Source organism: Neodiprion lecontei, chromosome 3 (assembly GCF_021901455.1).
Source record: "Neodiprion lecontei isolate iyNeoLeco1 chromosome 3, iyNeoLeco1.1, whole genome shotgun sequence".
Taxonomy (NCBI): Eukaryota; Metazoa; Arthropoda; class Insecta; order Hymenoptera; family Diprionidae; genus Neodiprion; species Neodiprion lecontei.
Genome location: NC_060262.1, coordinates 35979297 through 35995058, shown reverse-complemented (window position 1 = coordinate 35995058; position 15762 = coordinate 35979297). Strand labels below are relative to the sequence as shown.

At 37.7% G+C, this 15762-nt stretch overlaps 2 protein-coding genes across 7 annotated transcripts in view; one reads left to right on the top strand and one right to left on the bottom strand.

The window, feature by feature from the left end:
- The window catches only part of LOC107226636 (helix-loop-helix protein 11), a 188096-nt gene extending 172828 nt beyond the window's left edge, over window positions 1–15268 (top strand). For 3 of the 4 annotated variants that reach the window (XM_046734202.1, XM_046734201.1, XM_046734204.1), the window contains exons 3-6: window positions 6597–6747; window positions 7477–7739; window positions 7858–8300; window positions 8481–15268. In XM_046734202.1, coding sequence (XP_046590158.1) covers window positions 6597–6747; window positions 7477–7739; window positions 7858–8300; window positions 8481–8781 — 1158 coding nt within the window. In that variant the 3' untranslated portion in view covers window positions 8782–15268. The remainder of the gene's footprint in view (window positions 1–6596; window positions 6748–7476; window positions 7740–7857; window positions 8301–8480) is intronic. The other variant, XM_046734203.1, reaches the window with a different exon arrangement.
- Window positions 1558–4703, bottom strand: LOC107226635 ((11Z)-hexadec-11-enoyl-CoA conjugase). Of its 3 annotated transcripts, none has more exons than XM_046734206.1 (7): window positions 4477–4703; window positions 4245–4393; window positions 3490–3704; window positions 3240–3370; window positions 2783–2988; window positions 2373–2558; window positions 1558–2222 (listed from the first exon to the last, which is right to left on the bottom strand). In XM_046734206.1, exons 2-7 carry the CDS (start codon window positions 4247–4249, stop codon window positions 1889–1891), a joined length of 1077 nt encoding a protein of 358 aa, XP_046590162.1. In that variant the 5' UTR covers window positions 4250–4393; window positions 4477–4703; the 3' UTR covers window positions 1558–1888. The 3 variants fall into 3 exon arrangements, with proteins under 3 accessions (XP_046590162.1, XP_046590161.1, XP_015523002.2); XM_046734205.1 differs by having other exon boundaries at window positions 4521–4703; XM_015667516.2 differs by having other exon boundaries at window positions 4618–4703.
- Window positions 15269–15762: the final 494 nt, after the last annotated feature.

The window sequence follows — 15762 nt, the reverse complement described above, 5'->3', positions numbered from 1 at the left end:
CAATGTAACAGAGGAAACTGTTTTACCTACCGAATTTTGCAACAACTGTAGGCGGGTGTACCCATTACGGAATTGACTTGATTTGATTCAGCGAATAATTAGGCAGGTAACTACTTGACGCAACCGCTTATCGGCGTATAACCGGAACGATTAAATATGTATGCAGGGATTCGGGTTCGAGATTCATGCATCCGCGATTAATGGACGGTACATGTGGCCAATTCAGCTAATTACCTCATTGATGCAATTACTATTTACCATCGTTGATCCAGACTGTAATTTGCCGAGCACGTCACGTGACGGTGTTCAGGAAGAACGCTAATTGAATTTTAGTTTCTTCTCTCCGTCCTCTCATGCCCGTCCGTAACTGAGCAAACAAATCTACCAGGTTTCATTGATTGTGGGAATCTTTGGGTAATACGCGGAACACGAAGGCATGAGATATACCTACGCACACAGTCTTTGGTTTGTTTAAACTACGCCGGTCGCTTATAACTATATATATGTATATATATATAATTATATCGTTGAGAGATTTCTACCAAATTTACGACCAATTTTCTTTCCTTTTTTTTTCATTATCTTCGTCCTAACATCAATTAAAATTCAATACAAGAGTAAAAAGAATAAAAATCGTCGAAATGGCAAAAATTTCCTCCCTAAATCTATTCGAACTAACGACGGACTAACAGCATTCCTTTCGGCTATACCGGGATGTTTATTACGTGTACATATATAATACCTTTATTATACAGGTTTGGTTATAGTATAGGAATAAATTAGAATATTTGCCAATGTTACCACATACGTATTACATATGCACGTACAAACATGTGTGTGTGTATATATATATATATATGCAGGTATGTAAATTTATGTTCTTTCAGGCCGACAAAACGCAGGGGACGTGAAAAAAAATGTTCTTTCTTTTTCAAATCGCAAGATATTTCGCGTCGAGGATCTCTCAGCAGCTGCAAAGGCGAGCCTGGTGTACCTAATAATTCGCGAGCATGCATTATAGCCTGCACCCTCTGAGTACGAAGATTGCAGAGGAATGCCGGCTGCACTTTTTTTTTTTCTCGTCTCTCTTCTCTCTCGTTCTCTCCTTCTCTCTCTCTGGTGCGTAGGCGTGGAAGCGTTATAAGACATGAAATGAAAATAGGTTTGAAAAGGGAAGAGAAAAAGAAAGAAGAGAGAACGAGAGAAGACGAAGAAGGTGAAAAAGGGATGGAGAAGAAATAAGATTAAAACGAACCGCATCCGGCCAACGTTTATACGATATTGTTGGACGCCTTCTCAGAATTCGCGCGTATATACGAGTGCGAGCTGCTCCGGCGGCCTTTCTTTAACTCTTTTTCTGTGCGTAGCTAAATTTAGGACATTTTCGTTGCGCGCGCGGGGGCCGCGGGCTAAAAAGCAACCGGCATAGGTTGGGTGATGTCATGGGCACGCATGCAAACGCTTATCGCTTGCGTGTGACGGCGACGCTTAGGAGGGCGACGCCGACGTCGCCGGTTAGGACTAAGAATTTCAAAAAACACGCCATTCGGTGATATTTGGAGGAAACGGGAGGAAATCGGCGATTTCTTTTAATTTCATGTTTCATTCGTATACACATATATATGTACAAAAGTTGTGAAAATACTTTTATAGCGTAACATGGCATTATGATGGCATTATTTTATTTCAATAAGCAATTCTTTCAAAGTTATTCTAGAGCATGTTCAATTTCGAAGGAAGGGGAATTTTGCAAGTACAAGTTCCGAATTCGTAAACGTGAAATGCGCAGTGCTTCGCTTATCCTGATTATCCTTCGTGACAATCAATGCGCTTATACTTCAATGATCGAGGACTCTTGTACGTTGAAAGACTGACAAAACACGCAGCCTTAGTCGGCTACGAGGCTCTTTTCCTTCGGAGCGTTGCGGACGACGCCGTTTCTCGGCTTTTTATCTTCATGTTCGTTTAGCCCGACGTCTACAACCGGACGCGTTCCGTCCCCGTGCTTCTTGGTATGCCCTTCGACGACCGAGTCCGAGGCCGTTTTTAAATCGTACGCGAAGCCGTAATCCGCCAGCCTCTGCAGGAACTTGGTGTTGAAACCACCCCTTACACTGAATTCCCCAGCTCTCCAATCCCAGGGAAAACTGTGATGGTAATTGTGCCATCCATCTCCGCCGGTGAGAAACGAAACGACGTTGGAATCGACGGAGACAATTCTTCTGAAATTGTCAGGTAATTGTGAATTTCATCCATATTCGCCCAAGTATAAACGGAGAGTGCGGTAACCATGAGGGTTTGAATCTCGAAAATCATTCCGCAAGTGTTTTACACTTGCAAATTTAGAAATGAATCGGTGATCGTAAACTTACTTGTCGTAGGGCTTTGTGCCGAACATGTGAGCGATAGAATTTACGCTCCAAGTTGCATGGAGAATGCCGACGTAGCGAAGACAGTATACGACGTAAAAGGAAGTCCACCAATTTTCATCCCAACAGAAAACTGGCAAACAAGTCGGACAAAGAAATCCCACGAGTAGATAAACCGGTACGAAATATCTGAAAGTAAATTTTTATCAGTTGCTTTCCATCTGTTTCTCGTACAGCCGCATATATATAATATATTGGTTGCCGAAGAACAGCCACGGTTACGTCGCGATATAATGAGAAAATAAAAACCGCCGATGATGTCCTAGTTAGTATTTTCACGTTTCTGATTCGAAAAATCGTGCCGATTTTATATTAAAATCAAATTCGCGCCGTGTTCGATGTTGGATACTCACTTGTGTTGAAACATGAGGATTTTGTCATCGAGCAGATCCGAGACGTCGATGCACTTGCTCTTCTCTTTGACGAGAGGATGTTTCTTGGATATCAACCAACCGACATGGGAAAAGAAAAATCCTCTGGTAGCATTGTGAGGATCGGCGTCGGTGTCGCTGTACTTGTGATGCAGTCTGTGATCTCTTGCCCAAGTATACATGCTGTTCTGTAATGCGAGAAGTATACCTAATATTGCCTGATTGTCGCACAGCTATTAAAAGGTAGTTAGGGGGAAACCGAAAAGGAGGTTGGAAACATTACGGGGGTAAAAGCGCTTTGATCTTGAATCCACAACGACTGTTATCACGTTATAACTATGATACCCAACGTTGTTATTAACTCGAGTATAATGAGCGCACGAGTTTGCCGAAATCCGATTTTTCTGCGATTAGCGCCGAATAATTGAATTTCACTAACCTGTCCAGCCGCCGTTTGAAAAATGATCATTGCCAGCCTGAGAGCCGTTGTCGCCTTGAAACTCTTGTGCGAATAGTATCGATGGGCCCCCAACGTAACGGCTTCGCCGGTACAGAACGCCATCAAAAACGCTAGGAAATAAAGGAGTGGAGAAGTTTTGCGAAGTAATTGTTGAAATTGTTGGAGTTAGGCTGCCCTACACCCTGATTCTTATATCTGTATTTCGACGAATAATGCAATTTCAACTCACCCCATATTATTGTGAGTACCTTGGCGTTCACCAGCAAGTGGTAAATACCAATTACCGCGCCTACGTGGAGGGCGCCGAAGTATAACAGGTTGGGAATCACAAGTCTGTGATAAAACTTATCGTTCGTGCTGACATCCTTGTTGATCACCTCTTCCAGGTCGAACTCTTGACTCTTGTCATTTTTCACGATGAAGTTCAAGTCTAAGTCGTGACCCCTGGAAATTTAAATTCAAATTACACAGTACGTGATGATTTTCAACCTTCTAGTTACGCTACTAGCTTAGTCAGACAGCCAGTCCGTCAGGGAATCTGTTAACTTTTCACACGAGAAACTTATAATTTGTACCACGTTTACCACCTCCAACATCTGCATAGTACGGTCTTTTTGTCAGTTGACCCCAATGTTATTCTGCTCCGTATTGCGTGTCACTTTTCGGTTAGATTAATTGCATTTTCCAGACGAATTTAGATACGGCCGATCTTGAAAACAGATGAATTCTCCCGGAATGATTATATTCACTTTGCCGTTTGAACTATCCAGTAATAATTGTACGTCTTCCGTTAATACAATTAGGCTGCCTCTAATCACTTGATACTCGATGGAATTTTCGAAAAATCGTTAAATTGCAACTTTGCAAAGTGATAATTGGACAGAAAAATTGAAAAATATACGACATCGATAGAATACGAGGAAACGCCTGTTTGGACTTTATATTATTAAGCATGTATTGGTAATTCTTAAAATTAGCAATTACCTCATTGAAACAAAGTTTGTAGCATTCAAGATGATATTTTCTCAAGTCCTCGACTATCTACGTCTTATTTTTCACTATGCTCGAGTTGCTTCGATGCAGAAAATGGAATCACGCTCAGCCTATTGCGCCGGATTAACGATCTCCAATTGCTGATGGTGGAAGGATTATCAGAGTTTTAATGCGGCCAACGTTACGACGTATTTGTACTACACTACGAGACTTTGCGTTATACAGTTTGACCAAGTCGATACGAAGAATGAAATCGAGATTAATTACCGCCGCGGTATTTGTTGTTACTCGATACCGATTTTATGATCCTTGCACGCACTCGTACCAGGCAGCCGAGTTTTCTAACGAGCTATAACGTACTCACCTGAAACTTAGCTAAATGAAATTACTCGACTGATCGAAATCTTGTTAAAAATCTGTAACTGCACAACTTCACCCGGTAGTGAACACATCAGACTGCGACGCAATATGGCAATTAAACACCAACTTGTCGCGGCATACTTACAACTGACAGAATGTGCACTGTTTGCAATTTTGAGAATCGACTATGAGCCTCTGGTTGTTCGGACTGCAGGTTGAATGTTTCACAACGGAGGGTGTCGTCGCGGTGCGTTTTCAACCGTATGCTAAAACATTACCAGAGAAATTTTCCACGCTCAAAAAGATTCTCACCCATTCGCATATTGCGTATAGTCTTACTAATTTCCACTACTTAGGATACGGATAGTCGCTATCATCGAGTCGAGTAATCGACGAGGAAACCTTTACCTGCGACTCGATACGAGGATCAAGGGCGGCGGCAAGTGGTAAGATTCAGTTTGTTTCCCCCGTTCAACGCCAATGAGTCGAGGGTCGTGGAAATCTGGTTTTCGCATATCTCGTAGATCGATAACGCCCGGATAGTTTGCTCAGCGAGGAAACGTCGAGGGGCTGCCATTGCGCAATTGTCGGTCGAACGGAGATGTAGTCACTTTTTAACCGACTGCAATTACCCGAAAGACGACAAAGGTGCACCCTGCAGGCGGCATATCTTCGATCACCACCTGTCGACTCTTGGCAGGTGTGAAACGCGATCGAAGCCCCGGTACGCAATATTCGGCCCCTCGGGCATGGCATAGCGTATCAATTTACGCTTTGTTTTCGTCAACCCTTTTCGAGGTCATTCTTGTTTACGACACGTGATATCCGATGCCAACGTGACAATATGGTTGACCTGACATCACGCGGTACGCTACCGGTATTCCTACGACCGTGCACGCGCGCAATGCGAAACAAGCACCGTAAACGAAACTCGAAATCGGTGGTTTTTTTTTCTTTTTTTTTTTTTTTGTTTCACACGATGGTGAAAAAGTGAAAGAACGGAAGGATGTAAGAGAGAACGAAAGAAAAAAAGGTGCAGGACGTACAAGTTGTAAACTGACTTTCGCAATGGGTATTAAAAAAGAAATACCATTTCAATTTAATCCCACCAACGTTAGAGCCTTGGACGTGGCAGTAACTCTGGTTTTATTATGCTACAAAAAATGCAATTTGAGTGTATATCCCCTTGCGATGTAACGGCGAATTATCGCGGTAAAAAAATGCAATACGACTATAATTCTAGCAATACCGCCCCGCAGCAACGAACGGTATGAAATATTAAGACGGATCACCTGTCGTAAATTTGCGCATTTCATCGCAGTGGCCATTATAAAAACGGACACCCTTGTTTCATGTAACCACTGCGCAAGAAAAAGAAGAAAAAAAAACGGAATCGTAAGATCGCATGACCGCAGGAGTTGGGATCGCAACACGAAAATAAAACTACTTTTATAAAAATCATGGAAAAATGTTTTTCATTTCTCAGCCCTTCGAAATTTGCAAATTTTGCTCGATAAATACTCGTATCGGTAATGCAAATTGCATTCGAGGATAGACTCTTCTTTAATCAACCTTCTTGGCTCAGCTCGTTGAAAAAAGTCGAATCACATTATACCTGGTCAAATGAGGAAAAGTACGAAGGGATTTATGCGCGATGTTTGATTCCCTCTTTATTTCCTTCCTCTATAAGCGACAATGCGTAATAGGAAGTCCAATCTGCAGCTCGATCTGTGTTCAACGATCTGAATACTGTTCGAAACTTCCTGTACGTCGCACACCTAAAGTATACCCACGCAGGGAAATTAAGTGGACATCCAACGTGTTCCTTCTGCACAGATTACAGTCACAAAGACGAGAGCGCATCGAGTCGTTGCTCGTAATAAATTTCAACTAGACTTTATCCAACTGTCACGAATCGACGAAGCTTTTCGGCGATCCCTACGTCAGATTGTCGACTTGACCGTTTCCCATTGTCTGTTCTAGGCGGCGATACTGCAGCAAACGGCCGAATACATTTATCAGTTGGAGCAAGAGAAGACGCAGCTGTTATCACAAAATTGTCAACTCAAGCGATTGGTCAACCAGCACGAAGGAGGCGACGTACCAATCAAAAAACGCAAGGCTGACAACCAAGGTATGTTTTACCCAATTCAAATGTACGGTGTTTTTTTCTCTCTCTCTTGCTCTCTCTCTTTATCCTTTTCAACACCGACGTTTCTGAGGCCATTTCTTCCGTTGGACGCAATGAAAGACTGTCTCTGATTTTTTAAGCGCGTGTGAGTTTACGTCGGGGCAACCTGCGTGTAGAACCTCCAAAGGTCGTATATTAATGAAAGCGTGGCTCGCATCTAAGCTCCGGGGACAGCGCGTAGCATAATGGGAGAAGGTGTAATTCGCTGTCCCTACAATCATACACGTCACGCACATTTTCCTTGATTCGTGACGTACCGGGACGCAGAATACGTTCAGAGCGATTCTGACAATGAGACGACAGACGTTGTTTGCAATTAGACCCAGAGTAGGCACGGGAAACGGAAATTACGGGTATCAGACGATCAACGCTGATAAAACGAACGAGATAGGCTTTTTACACGAGCGTAACGATCACCCACCTACTAATTTTTCTATCTTTCAATTTTTCTGGGGTAAAGATTCGGCGCATCGTTGTGCAAGCCAAAAATTGTACCGCTATTGCAGATATACGTAGTACTCGAACGTAGTGATTTTATAGCTCATTGTCAGACATCATCGACACCTTAGGTAATAGGTGAAATCATTTTTTCGGGTTTTCTTTTCTCAATAATATACTGCAAAAACCATTTCACAAGCGATTATATGAATAGTATTGTCTTCTTTTTTTCAGCAGTCGTTGTTAGCTTGCCAATGCACGTTAACGAGAGCGGGGATGAAGGATTAGGGAGCATGTCCCCTGAGCCATTATCTGTTATTACCGTCTCTGCGGATGCACATTCGGTATCGAGCAGCGACGTTTCTGAGTTGAGACGACAATTGGAAAGAGAACGTCGTGCGAGGGTACGCGTCGAGGAACAGATGAGAGCTCTTCAAAGTCAAATTTATCCTGAAAGATTTAGGGATAATCAACTGATCGCTTATCAACCACACGAGGTTTGTGCTGCAAAGTAATAATTCAAATGTCGAGATAGAAATTAACATTCATTCTTGAACGAAATTTCTCTGATTTGGTACCAATCCAAAAGTTAATGATTTGCCTTCTGTTCTGCAGGTGATCGAGCATACCGACAACGTGATGGCCCAGGAAACTGAAGAAGCAGTTGCCTCGTTACAAGTTGTATCTGTGGTCGCTCTACCTCCCGTAGGTTCGACGCAAACCGTCGAAACGACAACCCCAGATCCCAGTCCATCCCCATCCCCACTTCCAGAAATGGTACCAGATGAAATAAAAGAAGAAGTGTCTCGCCCCAGCACTCCTAAGATTAGTAGTTTTTCTCAAAATCAAGGGTTTTCCACGCCTACCAAACAAAAACTTGGATCGTTCTCACCAACACATGTGACGTACACGACGGCTCCAATTGAGTTCAAAAACGTTCCTTCTCAGTTTATACCCACAAGTCCGAGAAGACCATTTTCCCCACCTGTAGAACCGCAGCGATTACCCAGCGTCCTCGAAGCTGCTATGAAAGCAGAGCCCAAAGTTGAGGTTGAAAGGTTCGTATACCTAACATTTTCTCGACCATGTGTGATCTCGGTAGTTTCGGCAGTGGAACTTGCCTTGAGGCACCATAGAAATACCATCTAATTCGCTACGTCAAAATCTATTCGCCATAAGTAAAATTGATACAACCTTATATTCAGTACTGTTTAAGTAAACCTGTTTTTGTATTCTAGGTTGCCCTCGCCAGCAAACTCGTTGGACGATGGTACGCCACAAGCAAGGCTATATCTTGCTAATACATCACGCCAAAACCTGGAAACCATCGTCGAAGCGATACGCCACTTAGAAGGTGATCACCTGTTCAGCGATGAACCAGCACAGGATGTACCATTAGCTCTTACAAACAAACCAACTGTGGCACCAGCGACAACGACCAAACGGTTGCTACATGCAGAAATGAACAACTTCCTTCAGTTTCATTCTCAACAGCAAGCCCAGCAACGACCTGGTGTTATCGTTGTCAAACATTCGTGATCGTCCATCACGCCACGCTCAAAACATTAATACCTACGATCCCAGTACATTGACTTTATTTAAAAATTTGCGGATAACTTCTTCAATATTTTGTTGCAAATTCTTTTCTTTTTTTTTTATCATTTACTCGACTCTTTAATACGCAATTTTCAACGGCCTTCTGTTTGTAGTCAAGTTTATTCTGTTTTCCAATCCAAATCATGTAACAAAGATTCAATGGGAATCTAATGCCTAGAATCCTTAATTTCTGCGTGAAAGGGGCATTTCAAACAAAACTTTTGTTACTTTGCGATAGCGATAGATTCGCCAAGCGAATTGATAAATTATGACTCGTGAACAAGTCTTTAAACTCCTTACAGTATTGCAAGTATATCATAGATTTGCGAGTGCGTTGGATGTGGGTCAAAGTTTATTAATTTGATCACATAAGTACATCTGAATTTCCTGACCAAGTTCAAATAATTACTATTATATAAGAATGGTCGCTCAAAGAATTTCTAGATTCTTTGAAAAGTGGTCCAAATACTGCAATTCGATGTTTTATATACAATTGTTGAAAAATGTGAAATTTTCACGGCTACATTTTATACGACTAGGAAACTGAATGATAACTGTTAAATTATAGTGTGAATCAGAAACTAGACACAAAATTTAATCAATCTTACGTGATCTTGAATTCAGTTTTCACTGCCCATTGAACAATGTTTGAATGAGATGAGACATCGATGTTATAATTGATGTCAAGTATTCACTGTGAGTCACGCATTATTGTTTTTTCTGAGTTGAACACATCCATTGAAAATTTCAATGTTCAATTAAAGTCGATGTGCACTATACGACACTAATCATCGAAATTCTGCTACTACACTGCAATCTTCGTAAACGTTTCTTAAAAAAGTTTATCCAGACGCAACACTTGACCATTTCAGATAATTATTATCCTTTCGTTATTTGTTTTGACACATAGAAGGTTGATTATTGCAATTACGGAGTCAAAGTAAATCGTTTCGTATTTATTACCACTATATGTACACCCATAAAAAATCGTACATAACCGAACTTTCTTGTAAATACATCCGATTTTTCTATATATTCTATTAATTAACAAAGAACACTCTCCTGTTCTGAATCTCGCTCGATGGACAATTGTTTTTATGTTTTCACAGATCGAGTAAGTGTTTTTCTCCAGTAAGGTAGTCTTAAGATTAATATTATTATAACAATAATATTCCTAATTCTTAAAAGTACGCTGTATTATAAGGTTTACGTTTTTTTACGTTGTTACAGAAAACTGATGATAAAAAATACGTTTCTCAATGTTTTTAGTCATTGTTGAAAACTACAAAAAAAATAATAACAATTTAAAAAAATCAAAATATTCATACTTAATATTTGACACACATTAAGATGTAATAAAAGTATGTAGTGCATATAAACGATTGCGATTCGTTTTTCTCGCATTCGATTTCGCACCGCTATGAAATTTCATTGAATTTTGTTTAATCTGTGCCAAATATCGAGTACCGAGACTTTTGTTCCTTTGTAAACATATAGCTCTAGAGTTAGAATGACAGAGTCAGTCAGTGATTGGAAGCACTGCTATGATATTAATTCTACCTCGTAACACGTAGACACAGGTAGGATTACACCTATCCAGATATGTTTCGAATATGACACACCGATAAATGATTTATTTTCAAAAAATATTCTTGTTCAAACCAGTTCGTTGAAATATCAATTGGAAAACGGTGCACCACCTTAGTTTCTTGCAAACTTTACGCCCTCTGAAAAAGTTCAGAATATTCATAGACTGACTGACTGACCAATGGGAGGCCTGGTATGTAAATTTTTTTTGTTTTGTGTCTCTCTGTTATGTTACTTTTATATTATGAATTAATAATAATTCATACCCAATTATGATGGATATTTGCAGTTATCATCATCATCATTATTACTATTATTATCATTATTATTATTGCTATTATTTTCATTTTTATTATCATTATTATTATTATTTTCTACAACGGATATTGAGTAATGAACGATATGATCAATAATATTAAGAATAGTATATGAAAATAATATCTACAATATGATAAACAGAACTAAGAATAAGTAATCGAGTAACTTTTTAGGCAAGTAGGTCAGTAGGAATTGTTTAATTCATACACGGTAAAAATCTGATGATACCATCATCGTTACGAGCAGATGGAATAATTACAGTTATTAAAAAAATGATTAATATTACGTATTAATATTAAATGTGACACTACTCTGTAACTGTATTGTACTGTATGTATATAAATTAGCAATGTTGTATACGTGACACGCGTGATCCTAGGTACTACGATACTCTAAGAAGAGTAATATAACTACTATGTTGTATTGCATGAGTTATTCAATACGTAGCATTAGTGGTTACTACAAGTGAAATAAAAGAATGGGCCTGACGTGTATTAGTTTGATTGCATTTAACGAGCTTACTCGCGTAAAAAGTGTGTTGTTTCTTAACAGTATATTTCGAAACTGTGTTTTCTAGATGTTTGTCTGGTATATCACCGTTCTAAGAACATCAAGTACCTTTTCTTGTTGTAAAAATGAAACCGAGAGATATTATTTTGCTCATTGTGCAGGTGAGCTTACATCATGCAATCATTTAATAACTCGTACATCTGCATCGCTCGATTCAACATTTGTTGCTGTATGCTACGTACGGGAAAAACTTGTAAGATTATTAAGTCCAATTACCTGCATAACATAAAATCAGATTATTCGCAATTATACAGGGTGGTTCCAAGGAAAACCGTTTAAAAACCTCACCAAGGTTTTCTATGAAACAGCCAGGGCCTTTTAGGTAATTCGGAATAATATTACTCACACAAAATGTCCTAGGCAGAGTGTGATGGTGAGATTTTATTCAATTTTTCAAGACTTCACTCTATGTGGAATATGTGTATCATAAATAAATTTAAATGTTTGTAATTGAATGAATCTGGTCTAAAGACTTAAGAGTTTGGATATGTAAACTTACTTTTCAAAATCATAGTAACAAGTCTTTGGGAAACGTCAAAGTTTCCACAATTCTTTTATTATTATACACGAAATATATTTCTTATCGATAGATTTCTCAGAAAGAAAGGAATAAAATATAACTCGAAGTTGTCTGACTGTGGTCAGTTTGTAACTAATGTCCAAGTTAACCAAATTTTTTTACTCAATAGCAATTTAAACGATTCTATGGAATGTTCTGTATAACGAGTATTCAAGTACACACCGAATAAGTGGGTAAATACACACACATATGATGAAAAATACATAAAGACCTTAGTGCGTGCTTATGTATATGTATTTAACAAGAGCACGCATCTATAGGCATACCACTATTCGTACACAATTTATATTTAAATATAATCTAAAATAACTTTGAGACTTAGTGCGTGCATGACCACAATGTTTTTTGTCATTCTACCACTCACAAGATTACTTCAATGTGTATTCCAAGTGTGCGTAGGCTTAGCAACTAAATTTCTAGTGAATGTATTAGATTATTTATTAAATTCTATTCGTTATACAAATTGGAGGGTGAGCAGATACCAAATTGCAATAATTTTTAATAATTAGGCACAGTTTTGATTCATGACTTTTCTACATCTGAATTATATTATCAGATTATTTTCGAGCATTCAAATTAGCGTATGCAACATTAGTATTATACAACCTTACCAACTTTACACCTGCAGCGGGTCAGATAGGCATTAATTTCGTCCCACCTAGCATATACGTACGGAGAAGAGTCCCGGATATCAAAAATTAGTGCAATGCAGGATACGATTACACCAATGACTTGTCACGAACTGAAAACAGTAACATTCTCTGGGGAAATTTGTATAAAAATGAGTCACTGAACTCACTAAACATTGAAACCTGATACTTCATTATATTTCCATAATCCAATTTCTATGCAGAGAATGGATTGCTTTATTGTTGTAATAATCTTCAACATATTTTATACTACTATGGTGGAAAAGTTTATCGGGTTTGGGAACAATTGAAAATATTAATTTTCTGGATTTCACTTTTTTCTCGCAGTTTACAACTGAGGTTGTTATTTTTAGAACATTTGACAATGTTAATAATTTGATATGTTATCCACACATTTATTCAGCCTTAGGTTGCTGTTGGCTAGGTGACCAGGAGCCGGCGCTTCTACTCCGATAGTCTTTTAATAGATCCAAGAAGTGAGTGAATACATGAAAATAGTTTCCAACGTGTCTTATTTTCTTCCACTATTTTTTATATATTTCGCTAGACTTATAAAACTTATTCGATTCTATTAATCTTAGCTTTCGAAAATAAAATTTAAATATTTCATCAAGCGTTGGATTAGTAATATCCAATAAATACTCATATGTATATTAGTCGATTTTAATAGCGGTTTCATTGCTGAGTACTTCTAACATAGCTTAAAATTTTTTCAAATGGTGTGCCGGCAGCACGAAGCAAATCTTTAAAATTCACTAAAATTGTAGTGCATCTGATATAGTTGGTAGTAGATGTGACATTGAATCTAACTGCATTATCTCACTTCTTGTTGAACGTATTATCATAGGATATGACCTGCAGGGCGTAGCTGGGTAGTAATCATTATCATTAATCAGTCATCATTGAATTCTCAAAGTATATTAGACAAGTGGATTAGGCTGTGCAGATTACGAGTGAACGATTACGAAATTAAGATTAAGTGTAGATAATTTCGAACTTTGTCGCGATTGGCGACTGACGAGGTGAATTTCCTTACAAGACGTCAAATTTTCCAACTGAAATACGGCTCTTTCTACTGTTCAATATATTTCTTTAAAAATTTTTCAAGTATATCTAATACCATGTTTGCATCACGACGATACTTTCTTCATTTCATGCAATATTTCATTGAAAATTGTAGTTGAAAACACTGTGTTGCAGCATGCTTGGTATTGTATTGTTTTATCATCACCTGCAAGATTCAGTCGCTGATAGCTAGGATTTAGTATAAATGATGGAGAGGAAATGGGTTCCAGTTTGCAAACAGGAACAGAACTGAGTAGTATTTAATATGGGCGAGTAAGCGTGGAGAAAAAGGAATATATTATAGTACTGTGAAAGTGTGTAAACTGTTTGAAAAACATTTTTCTTATTCTACAATCAGTGCAGACTATAACTGATATGAAAATGATACCCGGTTACTAATGTGAAACGTTAGCGGTAGTAGACAGTTTTCTCTTACTTTAGGATAGGATGGTAGTTGAAAATCATTTCCAATTTTCGATGTGATGATTACTTTTCTTCAATTGAGATTACTTGGCATTTGTAAGATCCAATTTTTATACCACATAAAGCATAGTATGTACATCCTAAAAATATTTAGCAAACTATGTACTGCATTTTGATCCACTTTGAATCATCATTCGAATTCAGTAAACATTATCGTAATTGTATAAAAAGGAAAATCGGTAAACTAGTGATCATTTGCAAATACATGACCAAACTTTCATCCGAACCTGGAGTAAAGAAAATCAGCCTATAATTTATTATAGCAATGAACTGGTATTTGCGGGCATATATAAAGTAAAATAAAAAGTTCCTCACTCATACTGCGTTTACATCGTACGTGTGAAAATGGTTAATCGTGTATACTTTTAAGCCATGATTGATTGTACTTCGTAAACACAGTTACCACAGAACAGACTGCCACTGACTTTGATTGTAAACGTTTGTAGTTAATATACATAAACAAACATCTAATTACGCAAATTTCCACTACATATACAGGAGCTCATAGTCACTTTAATAATGGTAACGTAGGTATATCGTCACATTGCTTTGAAATCAATCAAAATTCATACCATACGCATAGGTATACATGCTGATTACATGGATATTACATGAAATAAATGAAAGACGTATATTAGCAACAATTTTTTGGTTTTCCGTTGAACACTCAATTCGTATCCATTAACCTATTGAATAATTAACTGAAAAGGGTAATATCGAGACAGTGCATGTTAATCGTGAGTATAATCTGAGAGCCGCAGTTGTATCGGCAGATTATGTATAACAAACTGTTCATGAATGATTCAATTTAATGATTCCGAATGCACTCTCTCGATTAATGCAACATGAATATGTATAAAAGAAAATAATTAAAAAAAAAAAAAAACATAAATCTCTGTGATGTATTTATAACTTCATTATATTATGACGATTATTATTTACTGGTTAATATTTACTGATATATACTATAATGATTAATAACATTAACATATGATGTATTCATAGTTGTCATTATTACTTAAAATATTACATACACATGTCACGTTATCTCTTTGCTATAATATCGTCTATTCCATGAAGATTGTGAGAAAATTTTAATCTAGGGTAAACCTAGAGTGACTGTCGTATATCTACTGACAATTGTCACCTTTGTCAGTCATTACAGCGTAAATAATTTTAAAAAAAGAAAAAATATATATATACACATATATATAAATATATATATATATATATATATATATATTTGAACTAAGATCGTCAAAACTGCATTCGGCATCAGCTCACTTAAAATTTGATATTAGAAAGAAAAGTTTACGTACATTGACTGAGAAACCGATCATGTAGTTCAAAGTTATTAGGTGGAATTAGGCAAATTTTAGGAAAAATTGTAATAATCATAAGAAAGATAATTAATAATTAATCTATAAGTAGACAAAATTGGGCATGTTGAAATTTTGACGATTTTAGTTGCTCTGTAACATTATTACAGAATGGTCAGCTGCAGCGAGTAATATAATTATAGATTTCATTAATATATGCTATTTAAAAGAAACTATCTAGAATTATACGTACTTTTGGTCCTCCCTACTTATTCACAGACATAGTTTCTGGGTTTCCTATGTCATGAACAATCTTCAATTTTATGCATCTTCTGTGTTGATTTTCTTACAT

What these genes read in the sequence shown, in the direction of transcription:
- LOC107226635 (XM_046734206.1), bottom strand. An exon ending in GGTACTCACAATAATATGGG is followed by an intron (nt 3,371 to 3,489) that starts GTGAGTTGAAAT and finishes TTTATTTCCTAG; the next exon opens with CGTTTTTGATGGCGTTCTGT. An exon ending in TTCAAACGGCGGCTGGACAG is followed by an intron (nt 2,989 to 3,239) that starts GTTAGTGAAATT and finishes CTCGCATTACAG; the next exon opens with AACAGCATGTATACTTGGGC.